Source organism: Ylistrum balloti, unplaced genomic scaffold (assembly GCF_031769215.1).
Source record: "Ylistrum balloti isolate Yb309-2 unplaced genomic scaffold, AGI_CSIRO_Ybal_v1 Utg369924, whole genome shotgun sequence".
Taxonomy (NCBI): Eukaryota; Metazoa; Mollusca; class Bivalvia; order Pectinida; family Pectinidae; genus Ylistrum; species Ylistrum balloti.
The window spans coordinates 230,862-258,374 of record NW_026782040.1 but is presented as its reverse complement, the minus strand read 5'-3'; the positions used below and the strand labels follow the sequence as shown (position 1 = coordinate 258,374).

Genomic DNA, 27,513 nt, shown 5'->3' with positions numbered 1-27,513 from the left:
AGTAGAAATATTATCAAAGTCTAGTTATAATTACAATCTCTCTGCTGATTATTTTGTAATATACAGTAGGCTGTGATTTTATACACAACATAAGAAATGCCATAGTTAAGGTTTACATACTATTTATTATTTAAAACACTACATAACAAGATTTGTCATAAGAAATACATTTGGCTCTTCTTTGGGGCTACTCACCATGTGTATACCTTATAAAAACATTCACATAACACCTTTACTTCCTATAATTTAACCTGATCCGAAACTTGAATGATAACATGTTATTATCCGAATGAACATGTAAAATTTAGTTATTATCTGAATGGGGAAAAGAATTTCCTGGAATTCTATTGGCCAAATGAATGAATTTTTGCTATGTGTACAGCAACAATGAGTGAGAGCCCCAAGAATCTGTGATTTATTGTTTTTGTATCTGTTTTGCATAAAACTTCACATGCTCTCACAGCCATTTTGATACATCTCTTTTAACAGGGGCCAAAGACATGATCACTCTTAATGCAAATACACATAATACATATTTGTGATCTCATCACATTATCATTTCTTTTACAGGTCCACTGTAATGAAACGTGACACTTGCTTACAACAAAATTTCATGGTCAGTATTTCTGTTTAAATACATGTAGTAGGTAGAATTTGCATTGAAGCTCTCAAACTTTGTTATTTAATCATCACCTCGTCCTTTACCACCATAACTGAAACATTAGTATTGTACAGAAGACACATAGGTGAATAACACCTTTCAATATAAATTTAGAATTAGATATTGTAGAACCAAATAATGTACTAAGTTATGTAACAGGTCTAAATTTTAAAACTAAGAGACAAAGGACAGAAAAATCCAGTGACTGAAAAAAGTGTTTAATTCTACATGGGGAGGTGAAATTGCCCCAGAATTCAATAAACTTTGTAATTTCATTTATCTGATAACTTTTAAAAAAAAGTCAAGTTTATACATGTATACAATCTGTATGCTACTATTTCACTGAATTAAAACAAGGTCATTGTTTAAGTGCACCAGGAAATCAAATATATCCTGATGACGTATCAATACCACCATAAAAATTCCTTGGAAAGTGTCCTCTGTATTTGAACTATCGCCTATTATGGAAAATAAGATATGGAGACCATGAGGCCCTCCGACACTTCAAATGTAAACATAAACAGTGAAACAATATTCATGTTACCCAATAATCAATGCCAACTCAGTACTGGTTTTGTATCAGTCATAGGTGTGACCTGGGGCAGTTGGGGTTTCTCATGATCAGGAAGCTAGCTGAGAAGCAGGTCCTTAAAAGCATCTTTCTGAAGCTTGATATTTGAACACTCATAATCGTCTCTATAAAATCACATTAAGTTGGCAAGTATATGTTGACCATCAAGGAAAAGAAAGTTCACTGTTGGGATAAGATTTAATTTATGAGTCAATGAAGGTATGAAGTCAATCAAATTTCAAAGTCTGACAAGGTGGAGTCACACTTGCATACCATTTTCAGGTTTTTATGCTCAAGGTCAAGGTCAGTCACAGACGTTAAAATAGAAATTCGACCATCTAAGATGTAATTACCACATCATGTGTCTCAATGAAGGCAAGTTGATGAAATATCAGAGAAATAGACAAGGCAGAGTGCTGGGTCACATGCTATTCTGCAGATGTAAGGTACAATTTGTTTTTGCTCAATTTAGTTAGATTCTATAGGTAAATGATATTACTAGGTCATTGAAATTTCAAGGATGTGTTAAAGTGTATGCAGGATTAGTTGGTGTATAAAGAAACACTTCCATGTGTGTATTTTAGGTCAACGCCAGGTAGACTCATCAAAGTTAAAATCACTGATTATCATTTTGCTTTTTCAAATCTTTATTCATGTTCAAAAAATATTGATGCATCTTAAAATATATTGATGATGATTGAAGTACTCTTTAGTGTTTAAAAAGTATCAGTTTGTATGTAACAGGGTTTATCTGTATGCATTAACCATTCTCATTAAAATCAGCTGTTGTGTGACTTCGTTTACTAGGTATTTACTTAGTACATAATAAACAAAGCAATACAACTGAATAAAAAAAACTAGATTGGTTGGTTGCAATTTTATTTGTCAATTGGTTGACAGTTTTTCTATCTCCGCAACTCCTTCCGTTGCCAGATATTGTTTCATTGATGAAAGTCAGTGCTCTAGCGATGTGCAGTACTCGATCCCATAGGTTGAGGGTTGCTACATATACCTCTTTCCAGAAAATCATCCCCATTGCATAAGTACTTTCTTGGCCAAAGGTGAGTGTCGTTGATGAAGCAGGAGACACTTACTCTCCCGAAATATACCTGATCACATTCTCCTCGTACATTTTCATATTTTTTTTCAATTCTCTTACTTTTGTTCATATTTTCGTCACAGTTTCGTCGATTTTGAGTTCGACTTTTAAGATTCTGTTGGCAAGTCGGTATTCTGTATTTTTGCGTTACAGTCATCTTTAAAAGAGCGCCTCGATGATCTTGTTCATACAAACGCTTCGCTTTAGAGCCGAACCGAAAGCGAAGTGATAGGATAGGAAACGATTTATCTGTGAAATGCTGTTTCTTTTTATTAGAACGATGTTGTGCTCTACATTGATTTTTTGGTGACTCTTTTGTGTTCTGCGTATCCAGGTAAATACTTTTAAAACTAGTTCGTTTGTAACAAGGTGAGAGAATCAACTTTCGATTTGTTGCCTCGGACGACACGTGATGCTAGCCTAGAGAATGAAGTCTCGAATGTCTGTGTGATGATAAATCGGACAGTGTATTAAGACAACTTTTTGGGTGATGACGGAATCTTTCTCCTCATATAGTTGAATTCGATCAAATCAAGATAAATTCTCTGAATTTTTGTTATGGGAAATTCTTAAAATAAATTCTTAATATAACAATGGGAAATTCCGTTCTTAGCCACCGTCAGAACAGTTAAAAAATTGGGATTTTACGTGTTCGGTTGAGTCATTTTCAATTTACTTTAAGTAAAGTATACATTTATTTAATGGTCAGGTAAGAAGAAGCATCTGTTTCAGGATCAGAGACACCACTGAATTGTGTTTTCAATGTATTTTTTTTGTATAACAATTTATTTATGAAAAAGTGGGGGAGAAATTTCATGTAAAATGTACTAAAGCTTATGAATAGACGAAGGCAAGCAGCAACACATCCCATGCAATGTTGTCTCTGGCTGCTCTCAACCTTTTAGTCGTGAGTAACTATAGTCTGAATTATTCCATAGTTGATGCCATAGCAAAGAGTACTTGATGCAGTTGTAGTTGCAAATATGTTCTAATTGATGGTGACAGTACAATAGAGAATTACTTTGTTATTGGAATATTAGTATGTCAGCGAATGGTTAAAGCTATGTACGTGTGGCTAGTAACTAAAACAGAGAAACAGAAGGGAGGTCTGCAATAAAAGTATCAATTGGACAATTAAGTTACATATGTATGTCAGCAGGGGTGGAATTTCCAGTTATTTATACTGATCAGTGTTTATGGCAATCTGATGGAGTTTATGGCAATCTGATGGAGTTTATGGACCCTCCTCAATCTCCTGTGTTCTTGTGATAGGTAAGCTGATGAAGGTATTGCTATAGATGACTGTCAATACTTTAATGGAGAAATTTTTTTGTGGTCTTAGCCCTGTCAATCTGTACTAAGGGTTCCAAAGTTACTGACTTGATTATGGATGATTGGCCACAGCCAAGCTCTCTGGACTTGAAATTGTTAAAAACATATTGAGCAGTTTGATGCTTGACTTCAGCAGCATATGATAATGCCTGTAGTGTGTGGGTCCCAATGGGTTGAGGCATACACACAATAGGTGACTATGTTGGAAGATTGTGGATGTCTGTTCTTTAATCTGTTTGCTGTATGATGACATATCGCAACATCTTGTTCTCACAAGGTGTCACATGGATCCTTCAATTTTGCATGACATGTTCTAGAGGTGCAGAGAGTGAAAAGTATCAAGGATGGTATTTTGATATGATGTCAATAAACGTCGGAGCTGATTCAGCTCTCTAAACAATGAGGGATATAAGTGACTCGTGCTTGACTCAGCATTCAAATGGCATTTGTTTATTTAAAGAAATTGTCATTTTGAGATGCATGGTGTACACCAATCAAATGATCTGTTCCTCATTATCAACAAGCTGATACCAATATGACGTATGTTTCAAAGTTTTAAAGCAAATTTATTATTTGTACTAATCATGTTCCTACTATTACACAAGAGTTGCTCAAGGGATTTAACAGAAGTCATGACATCTATTAGTTACATAAGTAAACACACACAGCATTGTTTCGGTTTCAAAAATGAATGTCTTGTACTAATTTTCAATTTTACTTCTTATAATGAATTACCACAGAAGTCACAACGTAGATGTTATGACTCCAACGATTGTACCAAAGATTCAAAAGTGAAGTAGAAAGGGGAAGTGAAAACTTGTTGACTTCTAGTATACATAACTGTATAATCTGTGTTTTGTAGCCTGTAACATTTCACTTATATTGCTGTCAAAAGATGTATTTTCACGGGATCCAATTTTCATGGTTTCTCAAAAGAAAACTAATTTGTTGGCACATGATATAACCATGGATAAACTATACTCATGAAATCCACTTTTATTAAAAAGTTCATATTGATTTTTTAACCTTATTATTTAATGGACATGCATAATTTTGCGATTTAAGCTAATCTACAAAATCAATGAAAATACAGCACACACAAAAATGAATGATTTGATACTGTAACAAGAAATCGGTGTCTGAATAATCATCATGAAGTGTGATGATTTTGCTGTCATAGGGTATATTGTATACATTGTATAAAGTAAACACCTGAAGATGACCGTAAGTCCTAAAAACATTAACAATAATCAACTGCATTTATGTTTGTAGTATATATATATTGAGACTGGTACATACATCCATAATTGTTATGGTAAAACTTGTACAAATTCTTTATATTGTAGAAAAGATGGATGGTATTATGGAGATGCTGAGAGGGTTGCAAGAATCCTTAAACCAACAACAAATGCTGCTTCAGAAAAATAGCCAAAATATCAAAAGTATTAGTAATAGGGTAAAAAGAATTGAACGTCAGATTTATGATAATCAAAAAGCAACATCAACAGCACTAGATTATGTTCAGGAAGATTGCCAAACTATTTTGGACCATACAGCTGATTTACAGTCCCAATCAAGGCGATCCAGCCGCCAATTGAAGAATCTCAGTAGTGGATTAAAGTTACCGATGGAAAAATATGTGTCTGACTCTGACAATGGTTTTGCCAGGAATAATCCAACTTTTCTAGGGAATCGTCGCAATAAAAAGTTTCGAAGAAGTCTAGATCAAAGTAAGTATCAATATTAAGGAAGTATTTGATTTTGGTTCATTATTATTAAAGATCAACTTTGCAGGATTTTTGGCAAGATGACAACACCCAAAACACAATAGCAAATAATTGTTGAAAAGGAAGGTATCCTGTATATTTCACAAAGTTGTAAGGTAGTTGTATGTATACCGGTAATTTGACGCGTGTACATGTGAGTTACATATGAAAATTTGATGTGTGAAAGTTTTTGCAATGAAAACTGTGTAGTAAATAATTTGATATGTGAAAAATATTTGTAGTTGATACGTTGATGCTTGAAAGTTGTACAGTTGAGAATTTGATGCAGGAAAGAAAGAAATTTGAATCGATCTCCTGGTATAATGTTAAGCAAGTTCATTACCTGCTGTTGGATTGGTTCTGGTGTCATTTATCATAGAGGAATGGTTAAAAAAAAAAAAGGAAATGTCAACATAATTGTAATCAAAACTCATATTCAGCAAATCTAGGGCAAAATTTGAACACAATAAAATTTCTGGAAGAGTAAGCGCTTTCCTCTTCATTGACAACACCTATCGTGTGAATCTTGATCAATCCAAGTAAGTCAGGTTCTAATGAGAACAAGGTATGCAACAACTGAGCTAATCGACAAACTCACGAGTACAGGAAGAAATAGAATATATTTCAACGAGATCGCTTTGACTATGGTAAAACTTCTCTATAATTTTCATCATCCTGCATTTTAAAGTTAGAATTTGTTTCAGAACAATGGATCAGATTAAGAAAAAAAATTTACTGATATTTATGAACATAACCATTGTGGAAATAAACCTATTTCATTGTTACTGTTAGATACTTGGAATATTGTATATTTCAGTGAGTAAGCAGTTTAGTACCCCAGGATCAGACAGTGATAGTGGTAGTGACGAGGATGTAATGTTGAATGTTAATGGACCACAGGTCGGAGATCACCACCTGATACCCAGTGGCCATAACAGTCACTTACGGGGCGAACCACAGTCTCTGAGGAACTCAAATGTAATAGAGGAGGTTCCAACCACAGTGCCACCCATGAATGATTTAGAAGGTGACATCAAGGCACTTCAATCTGCAACGAACATATCACTTAATCAACCGAGCCTCAACCAGTTACCAAACATGTCCGGAGAAACCCTAGTAACTCCAGCTTCCACATCAAACTTATTTATGTCACCAACAGAACAACCCTCTTCTAGTACCAGGCATAAAGACCTTGCCAGCTCCCAAAGTTCCAATGGTTCAGCCAATCTGAATATCCCAACGCCATTGCAATCAAATATGTAAGTCACAATATATTAACACTTTTCTTACTTAGTAACATAATGATTTATAAAGGGATAGGATAATGATATGGAAGATGCTTGCTTAAACGTGTTAGTGAAAAACACAATCTTAAGAGTCAGATTTAGTGACACATGTGAACACTAAGGCAGTGCATGAGTTCATTAGAGTACAAATTTTGCAGTATTCCCTACTTGCGATGGTTGTTTTTCTCAGGAAGATTAGAAATGGGCTAGTCTGTACTGTAATTGTTGTGTCCATATGAAGTTCTGCCCTGAAATACTCATGTTAATTATGTAGGATTTATTGAGTTGTAAGACAGGCTTTTCTCCACTGTCACTCTTAAGGATTTTTAAGTTCCCAGTTCAAATATCTAAATATCTGTTTTCTAAGAAAAGAGTTAAATAATTGGGGCCAAAATATTACTTTTGAGTTAAACTGAAACTTATTATCTGAGTTTGAATAATTAGTGAAGTTTGATGGCAGGAGTAAATTTAAAGAATAACATCTGTTTATAGTAGGGGTGTAACGATTCGCTGTTAAACCACAGTATGTGGAGCTAAGATACGCTGTTATATGTAACAGTTGTAAATGATACAATCATTCATTTAGCTGCTATTAAAAGCTTATGTACTCATTGCAACAATTCAGTTTTTAAAAAATGCATTCATTACTTCAATTTTTCGGAGTGTTAATGTATTGCCCTGATTAATTTCAAATTTGGAAATCTCTTTTGCGAGAGATGAACTCATCAATTATAGTCACTTATATGCTTTGCAAAAATGGCAGACGCAGAAGTTTTGCCAGCACCAGCATCATTTCGGTCAAATGTTTTGTCCAAGATTGGATTCAAAGTATTGATAGAAAACAACAAATGAGTATTGTCAAAAGATATTGTGTTATATAGAATGTGTTGTATGACTGGTGAGATGACAAATGTCCTTTCATTGGAAACATAAACAGTGAAAAGGAGAAATCCAGCAGGGGTGCCAAAAGTTTATGTTTATAGTGTTAACTTGTATGTGATTTTACAATCAGAATAAATTTACAAAGTTAATTGCCACTACTGTCAGGTAATACCTTGTATGCCTGTATTGATTAATGGGTAATGTAATTATAGTATGTTTTGTAAATGTTAATCACTAAGGGTCAGAGCTTGTGATAATCAGGAAGAGAAAGCCATGGAAGGAGGTTGCATTACAGTATATATGTTAATTCACAAATATCAGCATCATATTTTCTTTTTAAATGTTACAGACCCCTTCAAACCAGAAATCCTCTACTACCTTCAGGTAAGTAAACATTACTGGGTGCTTTAGTTTTCTGATCATTGTCTGCTGTTTAATGGTAAAGGTCAACAACAACATTACTAGAACACATTTAAAGTAGGAGAATGGTTATAACAGAAACAAAGAAGAAAGTAGATAGAGAACTCTTATTAACAGAAAAGAATTCACCCAGCATAGAAACATAGGATACGCTCCAGATAGACCTTGTCCACTGTGTAAAATAGACAGGATTTTGACATCGTTGAGGATGTGTTACGTACAGTACTTTTTTCTGCGACTGCGCCGTCATTGTCAGAATACACCTGCCACATATATTTTCGATGTCATCAGCAGTGACTGAAATCAGCTGTATTTTAGCATGTGCATTTATTCTGCAGAATTACTTCCTCATTTACCTCAATATTTTATTTGAAAATATGAATGACTGTTTATATAAGTGATCCTGTTTGTTGTAACAAACAAGGTTATTTACGAAAATTCATAAAATTGTTTTTATAACCAATAAAGTGTGCAACTTGTCACGTCAACCTGGAAGCTACCAACAGATAACTAACAAATTTGTAAACTTAACAATTTATTTAGAAAATAACAGTTATAAACACTCAACAAAACAGTATTTACGCACCATATAACATTAATCTCACTATACAGTGGTACAGGGGTACAGTGGTACCGTGGAACAGTGGGGATCCCTCACACAGTAAACACTTCGTATCATCAAGGAATTACATGATTTCCTTCAAATGACTAAAACAATTCCCTTTCAGAACGATTTATCCCATTTTATAATTCATAACTAAATTTCACTGGAAAAATCAATTAAAATATGAAATTCCTTTAGACAATTAGAAAATCAATCAGTACTATTAATAGTAATTCAAAGTTCAGTTCATTCTAGATTATTACAGTCATTACAGGCTCCAAATAATCATAAAATGACTCCAATTGTTAAATCAGCTGATAATGTAAACAATACAACAGTTCGGCAAAGCCGCTACTTCCAGTACACTTGCACTATGTTCACGACTCAAAATAGACAGTTCACAGTTCGGTATTTACATCACATTGGTACTGTACAATATAACACATTTCTAGCAGGATGACACGGCCCAAGGTAGTCTCTACAACACCTATCTAAAGCGTTGGTATGCGTTGACGTCTGTCCTGATGCTGTCCAGTTGTTTAAGAACAAGTCATGTGCGATACGAGCTGGCGACGAGGGATTACACATAGGCACTCTGGAACACTGCTGGTCACTGGATGGGAAAGTGTCTATTCCCATATCTAGGCGTCAAGGCTATACCAACCAGCCTGAGCCCCTTCTCTACTTTACATAAAACACGAAACAATACAAAGTCTCACTACTGGCATACTGTACCACGACCTAGACAATACAGCACACCGCAGTTTGGCAAAGTTCGTAAACAATGCGGTAACTTTCTATTAATCAGTAATAATCACTTAGATAACAAAACTGTCTGCTGACATACCTTGCCTAGATATAAAAACCCTGAGTTCTAAAAATTACCCCTATGGCCATTTAATAGAAGCAACATTGCATTAAAACTGTGTCAACACACATTTACTAGATGTCCTATCATTAAATTTACGTTTCTGTTTCACAAAGTCACATTATGCAAAAATATGCAAAAATACACGCAAAAATATGCAGAAATACACACAAAAATATGCAAAAATATGGAATGACAGCCTGAAAAATTACTCCCAATAAAAAGGGTTATAGATTTGGACTCGCCCCTGGGAACGTTTTGAACTCCTTCTATCTACTCATTTTTGACAAAGATTTGGCCCCAAAAATCTGGCTGTCCTGTCTCGCCATTTCTTTTCTATGTGCTTCACCCATGGAGCGCAGGTCTGCTCTGATTGGCTTAACTTCCAATAACTTACCAATCAGTGATAAGTAAACAAGCCCTGCTGAAGTACACTTAAACCCCAAAACATATTGCAATATAGAACAACCAGTCTGGTCATGAATTACTGTAAATAACCTAATTACTAGAAAAATAGAACTATTTAACTTTACACTTAAAAAAAATACTTCATTACAAAACTATAACGACTTTGTAACACAACTATAGTTGCACAGAGTAATTATTTTTAGACACATCATCAGGCACAGTTGAGTGTAATGTCAACATTAGGTTAAAAATTTTGATAGTCTGATATTTTAACGAGTGTTGGAGGATAAACAGAATACATGATCAGTGTTTTAAGATATACGTTACATTTTGGCTCAGGACAAAAAGACAAAAAAGGCTCACCACTTTTATCTTTCTAACCTTACTAAAATCCAGCTTATATTTTAAAGACACTTATTGTTTAACCTTATCTGATTCAATGATCAATTGTAATTTTTCATAAGTGATCATTGGAACCTTAGTATTTCTGGTGTTTTATCAAATACAGAATTCATATTATACATAACAGAATGCCATTTGCCAATGATATTCATTCTTATGCAAATTCTAGATAAATAAAGTATTTTAGGTTAAAAGTTACAAAAAATAGAAACTATCACCTTGATAAAGAATTCATGAACTTTGAACTCACAGTCAGCTGATTATGTAATTGATTAACTACTTCCAAAAGCCTATCTGATTACAATGGATAATCCATTATGGATTTCATTCGATTTCCCATCACTTTCCAAACTGTTCCATTGTTTACTCCACATATCAAATACATTATATTTATTTACACTGTCACTTACCTGTTATACATTATATACTGTATTAACTGATGCTGATTCTGTCAGAAATAAAGATAACATTATCAGTGTTATAAATCACTAAAGGAATTCATCATGTCGAATGAAGAAATCTTTTGGTTCTATCTGTTTATATTTGTTGATTACAGGTTCTGATTGTGAAGGTGAGACAAAGCAGAAAATGTGTGTGTGTGGTTGGATGTGGGTGTGTGAGACAGTACATTTATGCACAACCTCCCCTGTCACTATTAAAAACCATATGCGACAGTGACATATAAAGGCTACTTTAATTGACATTGTCTCTAATTGCTTAAAGCTACAAGTACTACCCGATGATTTTTGTCTTTATTAAGATAATTCAAAAGAAATTCTCCCAATAAAGCTGGCTAATTTCAAACCTTTCTTACTTATCTTATACAAAAATTTCAGCTTAAAATATCACTTGTATGTAATGTCATCTGTAAAGACTTCCCTGCCTGCCAACCTGTCTAAAATTATCACTGTATAAAAAGACTTCCCCGCCTGCCAACCTGTCTAAAATGATCAGTTGAAAAAGACTTCCCCGCCTGCCAACCTGTCTAAAATGATCAGTTGTATAAAAAGACTTCCCTGTCTGCCAACCTGTCTAAAATGATCAGTTGTATAAAAAGACTTCCCTGTCTGCCAACCTGTCTATAAAGATCAAGTATATAAAAGGATTTCCCTTCCTGCAAACCTTTCTAGAAAGATCAGTTGCATATAAAGATTTCCCTGCCTGCCAACCTGTCTAGAAAAGTCATCTATATATCATAACTGTCTTACTAGACAACCTGTGCATAAAGGTCATCTGTATATAAAGAGTTTCCGGCCAGACAACCTGTCTATAAAGGTCATTCATATATAAAGACTTTCCTGCCAGGTAGCCTTTGTATAAAGCTCTTCTGTATATAAAAAATTGTGTGGCAACACTATGTGTCTATTAAGGTCATTTGCTATAAATATTGCCTGACCAAGCTATGTGTCTATAACAACCATCTGTATATATAAAATGTAAATAGTCCTTGGCCAGACTACCTGTCTATAACAACCATCTGTATATACAAAATGTAAATAGTCCATGGCCAGACTACCTGTCTATAACAACCATCTGTATATACAAAATGTAAATAGTCTATGGTCAGACTACCTGTCTATAACAACCATCTGTATATACAAAATGTAAATAGTCCATGGTCAGACTACCTGTCTATAACAACCATCTGTATATACAAAATGTAAATAGTCCATGGTCAGACTACCTGTCTATAACAACCATCTGTATATACAAAATGTAAATAGTCCATGGTCAGACTACCTGTCTATAACAACCATCTGTATATACAAAATGTAAATAGTCTATGGCCAGACTACCTGTCTATAACAACCATCTGTATATACAAAATGTAAATAGTCCATGGTCAGACTACCTGTCTATAACAACCATCTGTATATACAAAAATGTAAATAGTCCATGGTCAGACTACCTGTCTATAACAACCATCTGTATATACAAAATGTAAATAGTCCATGGTCAGACTACCTGTCTATAACAACCATCTGTATATACAAAATGTAAATAGTCCATGGTCAGACTACCTGTCTATAACAACCATCTGTATATACAAAAATGTAAATAGTCCATGGCCAGACTACCTGTCTATAAACATCATCTGTTTACAAATAGTGCCTAGTCTGACCACCTATCTATAAAGTCTATCTGCTTATGAATAAAGACTATGTGTCATTCATATAGCCATGAAAATCAGCTTATTATAAAGGCAGCTTGTCACTTCTTAAATCTATTTAGCCTTTTTGCCTAGACTGCATTTGGCTTTTTGTTTTACATGTCATTAAATAAAGATTGGCCTGGTCCAACTTGTCTGTGTAATGTAAAGTGTGGTGATTTAAACCTCTCTACATTAGATGTATTGTAGATATATAGATCACATGTCACTGATTGCAAGGGCAATTAAAAAAATACCAAGAAATAAACTGTCTCAAAGGATAAAAATCCAAGTGAAGCTGGTTTCAACATTTGAAAGCAAGTTACTCTAAAAGTGACAAGAATTTACACAGTTCATGTAAGACATTAGAGAATGCTATTAATGTTAAGTTTAGTTTTACTGAAATTAATTCTAAAATTAATTCTATGTATGTGTTTAAAATCAATCAAAATATACTTTGATTTTGAATTTTATTGTAAATGAATTGTTACTTTTTGTACAGATTGAAAGCCGTGCATGTAGTTCAGTGAAACATGCATATATGCACCATTCCTTTCACATTTCTCAATTCTTTATCCCCATCCAGCATTTTTACTTCACTTTTATATCTCCGACCACTGCATCCTCTACTGAGGATCATCCATTGGGGGCCATATATCCAGACTTTAGGGCCAAGTAGGCTGATTTCTGTAAGATAAAGGTGAAAGTTCATTATATGTATACTCAAGGAAAAAGAAACCCACAATTCAATTATGCAGTCAATAGCCTTTGATTTTTTCAGAAATTTGTACAAAATTTTATATAAATGTGAAGGGACAAGTCTACTCTTTACAATACTGTAGAAAAGTCTGTGTGACATCACTCGTGTTGTCAGTTACTCAAAGTGGGATACCTGCGAAAACAAAATGACACTTCAGCACCTGATGTGGGCACCTCTCGCACAAATCTCTGCACGGATTCTCCTATGCATTGAATTCATGAGAACATTATTTCACTTTAAGGGACTGTTGTTCCATTCTGATGTAAATGCTGCGATCAACTGGGCGAGGTTAGTTGAGGGGTTTTGATGTTTCCTATTACACCTGTCCAGATCATCCAACAGATGCTCATTGGTTGGGGGTATATGGGGGCCATTCCAGAGGCTGAACATTGTTTGCCATGAATAAATAACGTCAGACTCTGGCAAGAAAAGTGAAAGTACATATGCCTGAAGGATCTGGTCTCTGCATCAAATGGCATTGAGGTTTGGATTCAGGACCACTAAGGGGGTTTCCTCCATGGGAGATGCTTTCTCAATCTATTACATAAGCCCCCCTGAATCTATCGCATTCAACCACGCATGCATTGGAGAAATGCTCTTCTTCTGTCTAAATGATATGGACAGAATCCAGACTTGTCGTTGAACATCACACTCCTCCACCAACGCATCCCAGTCAAGATGCACATGCCACCTCCATGGTGTCAGAGGTGGCCCAACATAAGGTCAGCGTGCAATGATTCATCTTGGCACACATGCGGCTCCTGGCAGGTTGAGCGTTAATAGGTCTGCCATGGGTATGCGATGCAGTCAAACTGCTGTGCGACAGTGGTTTTGCTATGACCATCCACCAACACTGCGAATGCTCTACCCCTCTGAATTTGCGTTAAGCGTGGCATCTCAGTCAATGGCGAAATGCCAGTGGGGAAAATTAATGTTCCTGAGATAGAGTATTCGTTGAAATTATATTTTGAAAAAATCTGGCTTGTCTTGATCACGCCACGTGATTTGGTCTAAAGAAGCTCACAAAATCAGACAATGACATCTTCATGCTTGGCTGATTTTAGGGTAGATTGTCGAGAAGGGAGATAATTCTTCATGTAATATCTGACCAAATATTTCATTATTTCCTTACAGCAAAGGTGTACTGCAGGGGGAAACTTTGTGCGTTTGTTTTCTTGTTGAGTATATATCATTGTTGAAACTTTTTATTGCTTTACAAAGACAAGACTTACAGAATCATACTTATTGAATGAGTTTGAGTATTTGAAATCAAAGTTAAGAGCAACTAGTAAAAAAAAAATATATATAAGTAAAGAGGAATAGAATGATTATCTCTTGCAAGAAAAAGTCACAAAAATAAGGTATGTTTCCTTTGTTGGCATTGTTAAAATTTTTCTTTAAGATTTAAAAAAAATGATCTATACTGGGTAAAGATTAGGGATACTGAAAATGTAGGGTTTAACATTTACACCTGTGCTAGTTTACATTTGTTGTATTGACATCTGAACTCGCCAAATATATTATGTGGGCTTTAATTTTTTGGTATATTTTGAGGGCAAAATCTGCAGATTTTGAGAAGTTGGTTTAATTGGTTAGATGTTAGATGGGTTGATCAGTTTGTTTCAAAATTAATTTACTGTCATATTGAAACAAAAACAGCGTTATTTTTGGCAGGATTTGTTCTTGTTTTAGCCAACCATCTGATATGGTGGGCTATTCAAATCACTCTGCATTTGTGGTCTGTCCGTCGTCCATCTGTCTGTAAACAATTTTTGTTATCACTATTTCTTAAGAAATACTTGATGGATCTTTTGTAAATTTCATCTGGAGGTTCCCCTTGATCCCTAGTTGTGCCAGTTTGATTTTGGGTCTGATCAGAAAAACAAAATGGCAGACAGACGGACATCTTAGATTTTGATTTTGAAAGTTTGTTATTGCTATTTCTTGAGAACTACAGCATAGATCTTTCTCAAATTTCATGTATATGCTTTCCTTGATCCCTAGTTATGCCTGTATGATTTTGGTACTGATCAGAAAAAACAACATGGCCCACAAGCACCCATCTTTGATTTTGACTTTGAAAGTTTGCTATCACTATTTCTTGAGAACTACTTTATAAATCTTTCTCAAATTTCGTATATAGGTTCCTTTAGATCCCTAGTTGTGCCTGTTTGAGTCGGGGACTGATCAGAAGAATAAATATTTGACAGGCAGCCATCTTGGGTTTTGCCATATAAAGATTGTTATTGCTATTTCTTCAAAGGAATGTTCAAATTATCATTAAGAGCAAAAACAGGAAAATATCCAACTTTCAAAGAGCATATAAAGATCAAACAGGGGGGGACGCCAAGATCATTCTGGTTAAAGCATGTATTTTAATATGTTAGACCGAGCTTTTCTTCTCTGGAAAGAGATAAATATTTGGAGGCAAGATGTAGCATTTAGATGACAAAGGTAAGGGAACTAATTATTTAGTCTTTGAAAATCTAACTGATGCATTTACATTCTGTCTAATGGTGTATATACTTCTCAACTCCATGGTAATTGCATTGATCAATTTTCTCCTTCAGGTGGTGCCAGTTCAACCAATTCAATGTTTCTGGATCAAAGACTACATGTAGATAGCAATTCTCATATACAACCTGAAGATTCATCTTCATCGATGACCCCATCAACCACTCAAAATACCACACCCATTCGGTCTTCACCTATTATGCATAACACTACCTCGACCTCATTATCAGCGACAACACCCACAACTGTACTGGCCACATCCCCAACTGAACAGGCTATGCCTACCTCTATACAAACCACACCCACATCTATACAGACCACACCTACACACACCATACCAACAGCTCAAACATCACCATCAGTGCCAAATATACCATTAACACAACCCCAGACGAATGCCAATACGGCATCGCCTGCATTACCAGTTCCTACAAACATACAGGTTACTCCCTCATCAACAAGTTGGTCAGGTGAAATGGGTTTATTCCTGGAGCCAGACTTCAGTAGTGTTGAGAAAGTGATTGAGTCTCTGGGATTGCCAGCCAATAAAGATACCATGAAAGCTATAGGCACAGCTTTTACAAGTAAGAAAAAGTCCTCTTATCTCTGATGTTGAATAATGAAGATTTCCAAATGTTTGGAAATAAATACCATGTTGCAATGTTTTAATTTTTTAAAAAGTGAACTTTTTTGTACGTTTTGTTTAACTCTGTTTCTAAGGTGATATTGAACCTCCGATGGAACGTCCAAAGGGTCTGTACACAGTGTTACTGGTGGATACCTCCAATAGTACTAGTAATCACGCTGTAAAGGCTACCATCAAATCTTTCATGGAGGACTTTATGGATGGTGAGTTTTTGATGACCAAACTTTCCAATTGAAGACCAAATGAATTTATGTTAACTGAAAGTGACTACATGTATAACTATTATATTAACATCTTGTAATCAAGGACACAACAGACATCTTAATCAGTTACTTACTGTGATTTTAAGTTGAATATGCACTAAACAAGTGCAGCTTTCCTCCAAGTTGAATAACTTGCATGTCAATTCAATTCCCCTGTTGTTAATTTCCTGTTTCTAGATTTAGGTATGGTGTTTACATGTCACAGTTAGTTTAATATTCTTTGGTTTGTTCCTAATATCATGATTTCCATGATAAATGTTGACCGCTGATGGAAAATTAACTAGACAAGCCTGTAGTGAAGCTTTATTCTTATAATCTCATTTGAAAATTAACTTGTTCGAAACTCTCCAAGCAGGAGATACCAATGACGCTGTCTTCTTGTTGGTCGAAGAAGTGGAAACTTGGTTTATTGTTTATAGTACCCGGTTAGAATTTAATTCCGAATCTCTATGTTTTAACAGAGGTTGAAGATTCAGCAGCCAATGAAACGCTAGAGGAGAATGTTGCTCTGGTAACATTTGGAATGAACACTGGTGTTCAACAAGGTTTTACAAATGACTTCTCTCTCATAAGGGATGCATTCGGTAAGCACTGGCTTTTCATTTTTCGCATTTTATAAACAAATATGAATTGTTAGATTTAAAAGAAATCGTGCTCAAGACTAACATGAGTTGCCATTTATAGTCTCTTGCACATTCATTAAAACTGATGTTGCAGATGATATGCCACATTTCTGTAGAATGGGAATCTCTCTCATCACACAGTTTCAGTATTTGTGATTGATATTTCATGTGATTTGGAAACCCTCCGTAGCTCACCTGATTTGTGCAATGTCCATTCACTGAGAGGGCACCCTTAACATGGTCCATTCCTAGTTCTTGGTCACAAGTCTCATTAACCTTATTTTCCCATTTTCCTCTCTTTGTAACAGGATCTAAAAAGTGTTTGCAATCCAAGGTGATGGTTGGAGTTGGTCTTGGTCTGTTATTGTAGGTTACCTCCCTTTCCATAGAAATGCGATGTTACCTACTATGTCACCATTATGGATAGTAAAGGTTGTTTATTGGGTTGATGGGGGTCAAGGGGAGAGAGGGGAGTGGGTGGTGGTCTGTAAGAAAGATGGGTATATAGTTTTACTCTAATTTGTGGCATTTCTTTCCTGTTTTATTCCTGATCAGTGTCTTATCCCTAATCCCAGGAACCTCTCAACAGACTTGTTTATATTTACCCTATAGTGTCATAACATTAAGTTCTACACTTAGGGTTGCGTGGGGATGGAGACTGGAGCGATTGCCCATCTTTAATGCAGTACTAACACAAATGGATCAGATCATTTTAGTTCAGCCATGATGAAAACAGAGTGAAACTGCTGAAGCCTTTACATGCATATTGTGTTTATTAATCCTTTATGACTGGCTTTTTCAGATTATCTGCCATACAGAGGAAGATCACCCTTAGCTACTGGTCTGGCTGTTTGCCTAACCTACATGGAGAAATCAAGTCAGTTCAGTTTTTCTATTAAGCTTTTTAAGCTTTTTCTGTCCTCCATCTATATACAAATCATAAATGATATCTACAGTTATGTTGTACTGCATTGAAAGTATGGCTATATATATATATATAAATATATACATATTGAATAGAGTATTTTAATTTTATCAATAATTATGAAATTATATTGAGAAGGAAAGTAAATATACTTTTGAAAACTAAACAAGAGATTTTTGTTCACACAAGTACCTGTAAGTAAATATTGCGGAGGAAATTAGATATACTGTTTAAAACTAAACAAGAGATTTTTGTTCACACAAGTACCTAGAAGTAAATATTGTAAATACAAAACTAAACAAGGGATTTTTGTTCACACAAGTACCTAGAAGTAAATACAGTCGAAACTTGCTCAAGGGAGCGTGGAATATAGTTTGACTTATCCGAAGTTCGACTCAACCAGAGTGTCCAAAATAAGGTTGACTCTTGATGTTAATTACTGATGGATGGAATAATGGTTACAACAGAACGCTACACTGTGGTACAAACAGTGGAATTCAGTCTGTTATTTGAAATGGTAGTAAATAAACAGAAAAAAATAGGTTTCTGTTTTATTGTTTATTCTTCCAAATGACAAAACATGTAACAACAATATAAACAGCATATGAACTCACCGTCCCGCACACATGTGTACACTCAAAGTGCAAATAGATTATATATTTTACGGAATGACAATAAAACAAAACTAAAATTTGCTTTATTAAGAATGAAAAGCGGCACTTTGTACTAAACATAATACGATCTGGCATCGATTTCTTCAGAAGTTGTAACAAAAATTAATTTTGAGTCAACAAAAAACATTTCTATTGATTTACAACTGAAGGGACTGAAAAATCACTCTGACTCAATAAAATTTAAGTCATCCGACCTAAAGTTACAAAGATATAAAAGGGAAAAAATCAGGACTTGAAAATTATTTTGACCCCAAGCATAATTTCGACTTGAGCAATTTCGAGACAAGTTTCAACTGTATTGAGAAGGAAATAAATTATACTGTTTAAAACTTAACAAGCGATTTGTATCGACACATGTACCTATATGTAAATCTCTACATATAGTAAGGAGAATATTTCTCTGTGTAAGAAGCTGTTCCTTATAGAGTTTTTGGACTAAAACAAGGCATTTTATGAGGCTATTGTAAACACCTGTTTTCACTTTTTGTGTTATTCAGGTAAACAGTTACAACAGAATGGCATGGAAATCTATCCTCGACTGATCATTCTGACAGACGGCTTTGCAACAGAAGATGTGTCATTTGGTGATGATAATGACCAACCCGATCCAACTGCTGTTAATGTATGTATTGATCCCAGGAAATAACAAACAATAACCCCCATGCCTTGTTATAAACCCATCTATTAATTCCAGATAACAACAATAAGTGTTACCGTAGTTAAGTAGCAATAACCCCATGCCTTGTTAATAATAACAACAACAATAAAGTGTTACCATAGTTAACTAGCAGTAACCCCATGCCTTGTTAATAATAACAACAACAATAAAGTGTTACCATAGTTAACTAGCAGTAACCCCATGCCTTGTTATAAACCATCCACATCTACCTCATGTGTACAATATTAACATAACTCACATTTCTATTATATCATAATTTTCAATTCATTATGTGTACAGTTATTTTGAATTTTAATAATCTTTGCACCCTTGAACATTTTGATTTTTCCTGATGCAGCCTTAACAGGGGAAACCAGGCAACAATGAAAAACTCGCGGAAAGTGCAAAGTCTTGTAATCAGCTTGTTTACGATATTACTCCTACTAAGATTCCGATCTCCTCTCATACATCTCCCTGCATAACGTGAGGTACTCACACAAACGATAACCTTCAATATCAACATGTATTTCCCTGTTAGACTTTCTGATAGCATTGACTCTGCCTTCTTCTGCTTGATGATATTGACTGGTAATATAAGTCAGAAAAATAATTCTTTAAAACCACACAATATTCTGTACAACATCCTGACAGTATTACCTGCAAGATCTGAAAGTGTCAAAAACTAACCTACCATCAGTATTCAAAACATTGCCTGTAGCACTGATTTGAACATTTTTCATGACACCTTTTATTATCTACTTCTGTACAATGATTTATTGTTCTTTGGTATTGTTTTGTAGGTGAAAGCCCGTGTGGTACAGATAGTGCGAACCTTCCATGCAAGAAAATATCCTGTGTCTTGTGGATCCGTTAATCAACAAAACAATGATGATGTAAGATGATCGTTCCCTCCGGAGTGAAATTGCTTCCTAAATCAAATCATAAAACCCTATTATATCCAGCCATTTTGTCACTGCCTTAATTTGAATTCGTATTAAATGTCTCTCCTGATTCTAAAATGAGGAGAAAAATAACCTTGCCAATAAGATTTACGGTGATCACTGAGGATTTCTTTCCCTTATTTGAATCTTGTGTTTACAGGAAACTTAGATTTTCAGGACAGTTGACTAAGTATAGCTGTGTAACATGTGTGAAAGAAGAAATATCAATTCATTTTACAAACACTTTCCTTTTTACAAATATCTACAAGTATTCTCATAACGCAAAGGTATATATCTAATACTATCAGAAAGTTTTAAGTTTGAAAGACATTCCAAACTTAACTAAAAAAAAACACTTTATCAAACATCTTTCACCTCCTTGTTTTCTTTAATTATGCAGTAATGAGGGATTATCAGCTTAAATTTCCATTTATAGAAACTTTCCTTACTTAAATCTGATACAGTTGAAGATGATAATGCTGAGACCTTAGAACAGCACCAATGTTTAAACTGTAAAGTCTGATACAGTTGAAGATGATAATGCTGGGACCTTAGAACAGCACCAATGTTTAAACCGTAGTTTGATATTTGCTACCATGTTTTATTGTTTGTCTCAGTATCATGTCTGAAAACACATTCATTTCAAAAGAGCTGCTGATTGTGACAGCTGCTATTATTCGTAGCTAGTGATCTGAAGTCCTCCATTCTGCCAAAGCAGGATTCGACATTTTGTAGTTATGTGAAGTACAGTTTATATTTACTTAGTCCTTTCATTTCAAGATTGCATTTGATAGTTTGCACTACCAGAAATTGAGAAATTTGATTTGATTGTGGCATTGATGAAACCTTACAGTTCAAGTATTAACCCTTTCGGCGCCAATTATCTCTACAATGTACAGCTCAGGGCCAAATATTTTCTGGAAAATATCCGAAAATGTCAGAAAAATTGTCAACCAAAGTTGCCTAAGGCGGCCTGTCTGCATGTCAACCAAAGTCGCCTATGGTGCCAAAAGGGTTAATATAATTTACTAAGCCATGCCTTCATCGAAAGCAGTGTCCTTATGTCTACCAGTTGTTGTGCAAGATATTGCCCTTCACTATTATATGGCAGGAATAGTATATACTCGACAATAAGCCCATGCTTGGTTATAAGCCTTAATTTTCATTGCTCTTTGGAAGAACTCAATTTTTTTTTGTTTTTTTTTTCATGATGACGATTTAATCCTTGACTCTGAGTCCGAATTAATATGTTGACCTCTCCAGGCTTATTGAAGGATAAATATGATGATCCATCATATACAAGGCTCCCATTTTACCCTTGTTAGAAGTGAAGTGCCTAAGAACCATCAATCTTTCGTGCATAATTAAGGAGTTATTGTCCTTTGTTATTTTTCATACTTAAATTTTGTCAGGAGCATTACACTAAATCTATGAGAGGTATCAACGTGAAACTTAGATAGGTCTCAACGAGTAGGAGGACAGTGCATAAGAATCATATCTTTCAAATTGCCCTTTAATATTTTTCATGCTTAAATTTTGTCCCAATTGGGGAGCATAACCCGTCTCTGACGACCCTTGTATTCATGGCAAATATAGGTTTATGAAAGTACAAATCATAGGCTTATTTCATGATCAACTTATTTCTGAAGTTGGCTTATTTTCATGTTTTTATTTTCTTTCTTATTTTGACAATTTGCAGGGTATGATTGATGATATTGCGGCAATCGGAGGAGGCACAAAGATTGAACTGTTCCAGCAACCATATGGGAAAGATCAAGCAAAGATTCTGGGGCGATATTACTTCTATAAAGTATGGCATTACACAGATATTACTAGCTGAATTGAACTGAAAGAATATTAGTCTTATTAACACAAAAGTATAAAATAATGTTAACAAAGTTAAGTCTCCTTGTAGATATCAGGTATAGCAGTTCTAAATTTGTAACAAGTATTATTTATATTTTTTCAGTCCACTGTTATGGTTGACTGCTCAAGTCACCCTGCTTCCATGGGCTATATCCATCCATTCGTGGTTCGACGTCAGTTCTGAAAAATTCTTGTGACTGTAAACCAACTTATTTGTAAATCTAAATATTAACCGTTTTCCTTTCTACACATTGCGTGCAATCAGCCATTATCGATCTGGAAGTTGGCAACTTACACTAAAATTGAACAGACAGAACTGGAAACTGGTCCTAAATATTCATATATATGACTGTAAATTGCTGCAGTCAAATTGTCACGATAAGTCTTTAAACTTGGAAAATATGCAATTATGTTGCTGCAATAAGTTGGTTTTCAGTATTGCTTTCTCTTGTGAAATAGTAGATGAATTTTTCTCAGATTTTATTAAATTTTGTTGGATCCCTGTAGTCCCTAGTTTCACCATTATTGACTTTCTGACTGAACAAAAAATTCATCTCACAGCCATCTTAGACTTACCTCTCACATTTTGTTAAGTGCCTAATGAATCTCCATATATAGGCTGTCTTACTCCCTTGTGGTGTCCTTTGGACTTTTAGATAGAAAAACAAAATGGCTGACAGGTGATGTTGGTATGGACAGTTAAAAGATTGTTATCTCTAATGTTCAAATTTTATATAATTCAGAAGAAAAACAGAGGAAGTAAGAAAAAATAAGGGAAAAGTTCAAATTAAGAGCAAAAAGGTCATGGGTGCCAAGATCCTTCAGGGAACTCTTGTTAGCAAAAAGTGTAACAATTTTTTTTTTCAAATATGAAATTAATAGATTCTTTTGGTGGTATTTTTTATTTACAGTTTTTTTTATTGTTTTGTTTTGTCTTCATTATGTCTCAAAATATTGATCACCTTGTTCTGGCAAGAAAAATTGAAGTCTTTCATGTTTCCTTAACAGACAATTGTGGCCCAGGTGAAACTTGAATTTGAAGAAAGTGGAGGTAGAAGGGATGCCAGTAAAATCCTGAATGATGCAACCATGAACAAGATTCTCAATCAAGGAGACAAGGTAGGATGAAGGGGCTTAGTCATTCTTAACGAGGCTCTCAATCAAACATGGGTGTTTAGTCATCCTTAACTGTGATCTCATGCAGACCAAGGAGCTAGTCATTTAACTAGGCTCTTACTCAGACATAATAGCTTAGTCACACTTAACTATGATCTCAATCATAGGGGCTTAGTCACACTTAACTATGATCTCAATCATAGGAGTTAAGGTACACTTAACTGTGATCTCAGTCATAGGGGCTAAGTTACACATAACTATGATCTCAATCATAGGGGCTTAGTTACACTTAACTATGATCTCAATCATAGGGGCTAAGTTACACTTAACTATGATCTCAATCATAGGGGCTTAGTCACACTTAACTATGATCTCAATCATAGGAGTTAAGTTACACTTAACTGTGATCTCAGTCATAGGGGCTAAGTTACACATAACTATGATCTCAATCATAGGGGCTTAGTTACACTTAACTATGATCTCAATCATAGGGGCTAAGTTACACTTAACTATGATCTCAATCATAGGGGCTTAGTCACACTTAACTATGATCTCACTCAGACATAACAGCTTAGTCACAATTATCAATTGAAAATAGGGACTCTGTTTCACTCCATTAGGCTCTTAATCAAACATAGGTGGTTAGTACCTAAGTAGGCTCTCATTCAAACATAAGGGCTCAGTCTCACTTAAGTAGGCTCTCAATCAGATATAGGGAAACAGTCTCACTTAAGTAGGCTCTCAATCAGATACAGGGAATCAGTCTCACTTAAGTAGGCTCTCAATCAGATGTAAGGACTCAGTCTCACTTAAGTAGGCTCTCAATCAGATATAGGGAATCAGTCTCACTTAAGTAGGCTCTCAATCAGATATAGGGAAACAGTCTCACTTAAGTAGGCTCTCAATCAGATATAGGGAATCAGTCTCACTTAAGTAGGCTCTCAATCAGATATAGGGAATCAGTCTCACTTATGTAGGCTCTCAATCAGATATAGGGAAACAGTCTCACTTAAGTAGGCTCTCAATCAGATATAGGTAGGCTCTCAATCAGATATAGGGAATCAGTCTCACTTAAGTAGGCTCTCAATCAGATATAGGGAATCAGTCTCACTTAAGTAGGCTCTCAATCAGATATAGGGAATCAGTCTCTCAATCAGATATAAAACAGTACTTAAGCTCTCAATCAGATACAGGGAATCAGTCTCACTTAACTAGGCTCTCAATCAGGTATAGGGAAACAGTCTCACTTAAGTAGTCTCTCAATCAGATATAGGGAATCAGTCTCACTTAAGTAGGCTCTCAATCAGATGTACTTAAGGAATCAGATCTCACTTAATATAGGGAATCAGTCTAAAGTAGGCTCTCAATCAGATATAGGGAAACAGTCTCACTTAAGTATGCTCTCAATCAGATATAGGGAAACAGTCTCACTTAAGTAGGCTCTCAATCAGATATAGGGAAACAGTCTCACTTAAGTAGGCTCTCAATCAGATATAGGGAATCAGTCTCACTTAAGTAGGCTCTCAATCAGATATAGGGAATCAGTCTCACTTAACTAGGCTCTCAATCAGATATAGGGAAACAGTCTCACTTAAGTAGGCTCTCAATCAGATATAGGGAAACAGTCTCACTTAAGTAGGCTCTCAATCAGATATAGGGAAACAGTCTCACTTAACTAAGCTCTCAATCAGATATAGGGAATCAGTCTCACTTAAGTAGGCTCTCAATCAGATATAGGGAAACAGTCTCACTTAACTAAGCTCTCAATCAGATATAGGGAAACAGTCTCACTTAAGTAGGCTCTCAATTAGATATAGGGAAACAGTCTGACTTAAATAGGCTCTCATTCAGAAAAACAATGTGGGTAAAGGGGCTTATTCATAATCAAATATGATCTCGCACAGAAATTTTAGTCAGGAATATGGTGGTTTGTCATACTTTGAAATGCTACTTGGAGGTCATATTGGAAATAGATGCTCAATGATATTTTAATCAAAACGTCTATTTCAATATGTTTTACCATATATCAGTGCTAACTCATCGATGCGTGAATGTTACCTTAAGATGGGTTTTTTGTTACCTTGACAACAGGACGAACTGATTAACATGCTGCGAACACACGGCATTGAAGCAAAATTTAATGACCCGCTACCAGGTATAAAAAATTCAGATGAATCGGACAATGAAATGTTAAAGAGTTATACATTTCAAGAATTGGCACACATGCCAACAATTGGTAGCCGTGTAAAGAAAGGACCACAGTGGCGACATGGCACCTCTGATCCAGGCGGACTAGGAACAGTGGTGGCACACGCCAGTGAAGGTATAATGTCCCTAATCTCATTTAACCTTTTACACTTAACTAGTGGATGTAAACAAAATTATCGTGATATTGTAGTTACGTGAAAAATAAAAATCACATCAGATGTAAATTTTGTAATAGATTTGGTGGAATTTACAACCCTATAAACTGCCACACATTGCTTAATATATGTACTCTCTCAGATACCACCCTTCTATTCATTGTAACTGAACCTATTTATATCTGTTGATGCATCACAGAGAAATTTAAACAGTCCATAACTGATCTCGAGAAGGTGGTAAAGATTGAAAACATGTCAGTGTTAACCTTGTCAGTCTGATTTCGTACTGTTTTTGAGATGGAATGAAGATTGGTTTTTGTTTTGTTTTTGTGTTGTAGATATCGTGTTGGAGTTTTCTGATATGCTGTAGAGTGTATTAAATTTCTGTGTTCTTTAGATATTGTGGTAGTGTTTTGAAGATAAACTGTAGATTTTGTTAAATTCTCTTTTTCTGTAGGTGTTGTTGTGGTCAAGTGGGATAGGGGCACGGTTGACCGTTATCAATATCGATCAGACTTCCAGGAGGTGACATTTCCAGGTGGTCCTAGCCAGCCACGCCAGATGCAGTCAGGGGAGAACATAAACGTTGGATGCTGGGTAAAGCGAGGTATGTTATATAAGAAATTGTAACAGGGGTAACAGTGAGAGAAAAGCTTTAGGTAGCAACCACCTGAATTAAGTGACTTCCTGTCATATTTGATCCCATTGTAATTTACTATACAAATGACCTCAGTTAAGTAACTACATGTCTTACATGACTGGCAACCATCATTTCTGTATCACAAAAAATCAAAAGGGAACTTTTTTAGTGATTTTATGAAAGTTACTTGATTTCCATTAACCTTGGTATAATTTTGCCGCATGAAATGCTATGATGATTGGGTGACAGTCAATCTAACTGGATTTTCGACAGAATAACGGTATTTGTATGGTTATTAAGACAAATCACTTGCTGAAAAGGAGAGTTCTTATCTAGTATACCACAGCATTTACATATGTATCGTAATCGTGGAATAGAAACTGGTCATTTAAAAATCTGTAGGCAGTGTACACTTACCCAGGGTATATTAATTTTTTCAGTATGTTGTAATAGTGTTAGAGCCTTATTGTGAGTCTTACTTATGTAATTGCGCTGAAGTTTTTGTTGTACAATGAATGGCACATGTAGGTAACTTGATCTCTATTGTTACTGACGGAGAGAGGTGAAATTAACATGTACTGTACCTGAAACAGACCTAGGTAGATTGGTTGCTTCCGAGCCCCTAGGGTAATAATTACGGGATTATTAATGTCACAAGGAACAGTCCTATTACCAAATACAGACACTTGAGGTTATTACTTATGGAATCAATTCTGGACAAAGAAATACCATAATAAGCTATATTTCTTTTTTGATTTCATCAAATATTTCAGCCATGATACAGGAATTTCATTTGCATGTTTTTTGTGGATGTTTTTCTTTGAACCTGTATCAAGAGACCACCTGTCTGTCAAATGTGACCTTATTTATTGCATCATTTCAAAGGTCACATTACATAGGATCCTGTAATAAATCTGCCCTTAATTTGGGGCAGTCATCCTGTGATGAAGTTAACCCTATTACTTTGGGTCAGTCATCCTGTAATAAATTTAACCCCATTACTTTGGGTCAGTCATCCTGTGATGAAGTTAACCCTATGAATTTGGGGCAGTCATCCTATGATGAAGTTAACCCTA

At 35.2% G+C, this 27,513-nt stretch overlaps 1 protein-coding gene across 1 annotated transcript in view; it reads left to right on the top strand.

Annotated features, from left to right (window-relative positions):
- Positions 1-2,588: 2,588 nt before the first annotated feature.
- Positions 2,589-27,513, top strand: part of LOC132546953 (uncharacterized) — a 37,767-nt gene continuing 12,842 nt past the window's right edge. Inside the window, exons 1-14 of the mRNA XM_060210683.1 lie at positions 2,589-2,665; positions 5,010-5,393; positions 6,247-6,688; positions 7,947-7,981; positions 15,779-16,306; positions 16,443-16,571; positions 17,093-17,215; positions 18,057-18,131; positions 19,351-19,475; positions 20,312-20,404; positions 22,152-22,262; positions 23,327-23,437; positions 25,526-25,757; positions 26,255-26,404. Of these exons, the coding sequence (XP_060066666.1) occupies positions 5,015-5,393; positions 6,247-6,688; positions 7,947-7,981; positions 15,779-16,306; positions 16,443-16,571; positions 17,093-17,215; positions 18,057-18,131; positions 19,351-19,475; positions 20,312-20,404; positions 22,152-22,262; positions 23,327-23,437; positions 25,526-25,757; positions 26,255-26,404 (2,533 nt within the window). The 5' untranslated portion in view covers positions 2,589-2,665; positions 5,010-5,014. The remainder of the gene's footprint in view (positions 2,666-5,009; positions 5,394-6,246; positions 6,689-7,946; positions 7,982-15,778; positions 16,307-16,442; positions 16,572-17,092; positions 17,216-18,056; positions 18,132-19,350; positions 19,476-20,311; positions 20,405-22,151; positions 22,263-23,326; positions 23,438-25,525; positions 25,758-26,254; positions 26,405-27,513) is intronic.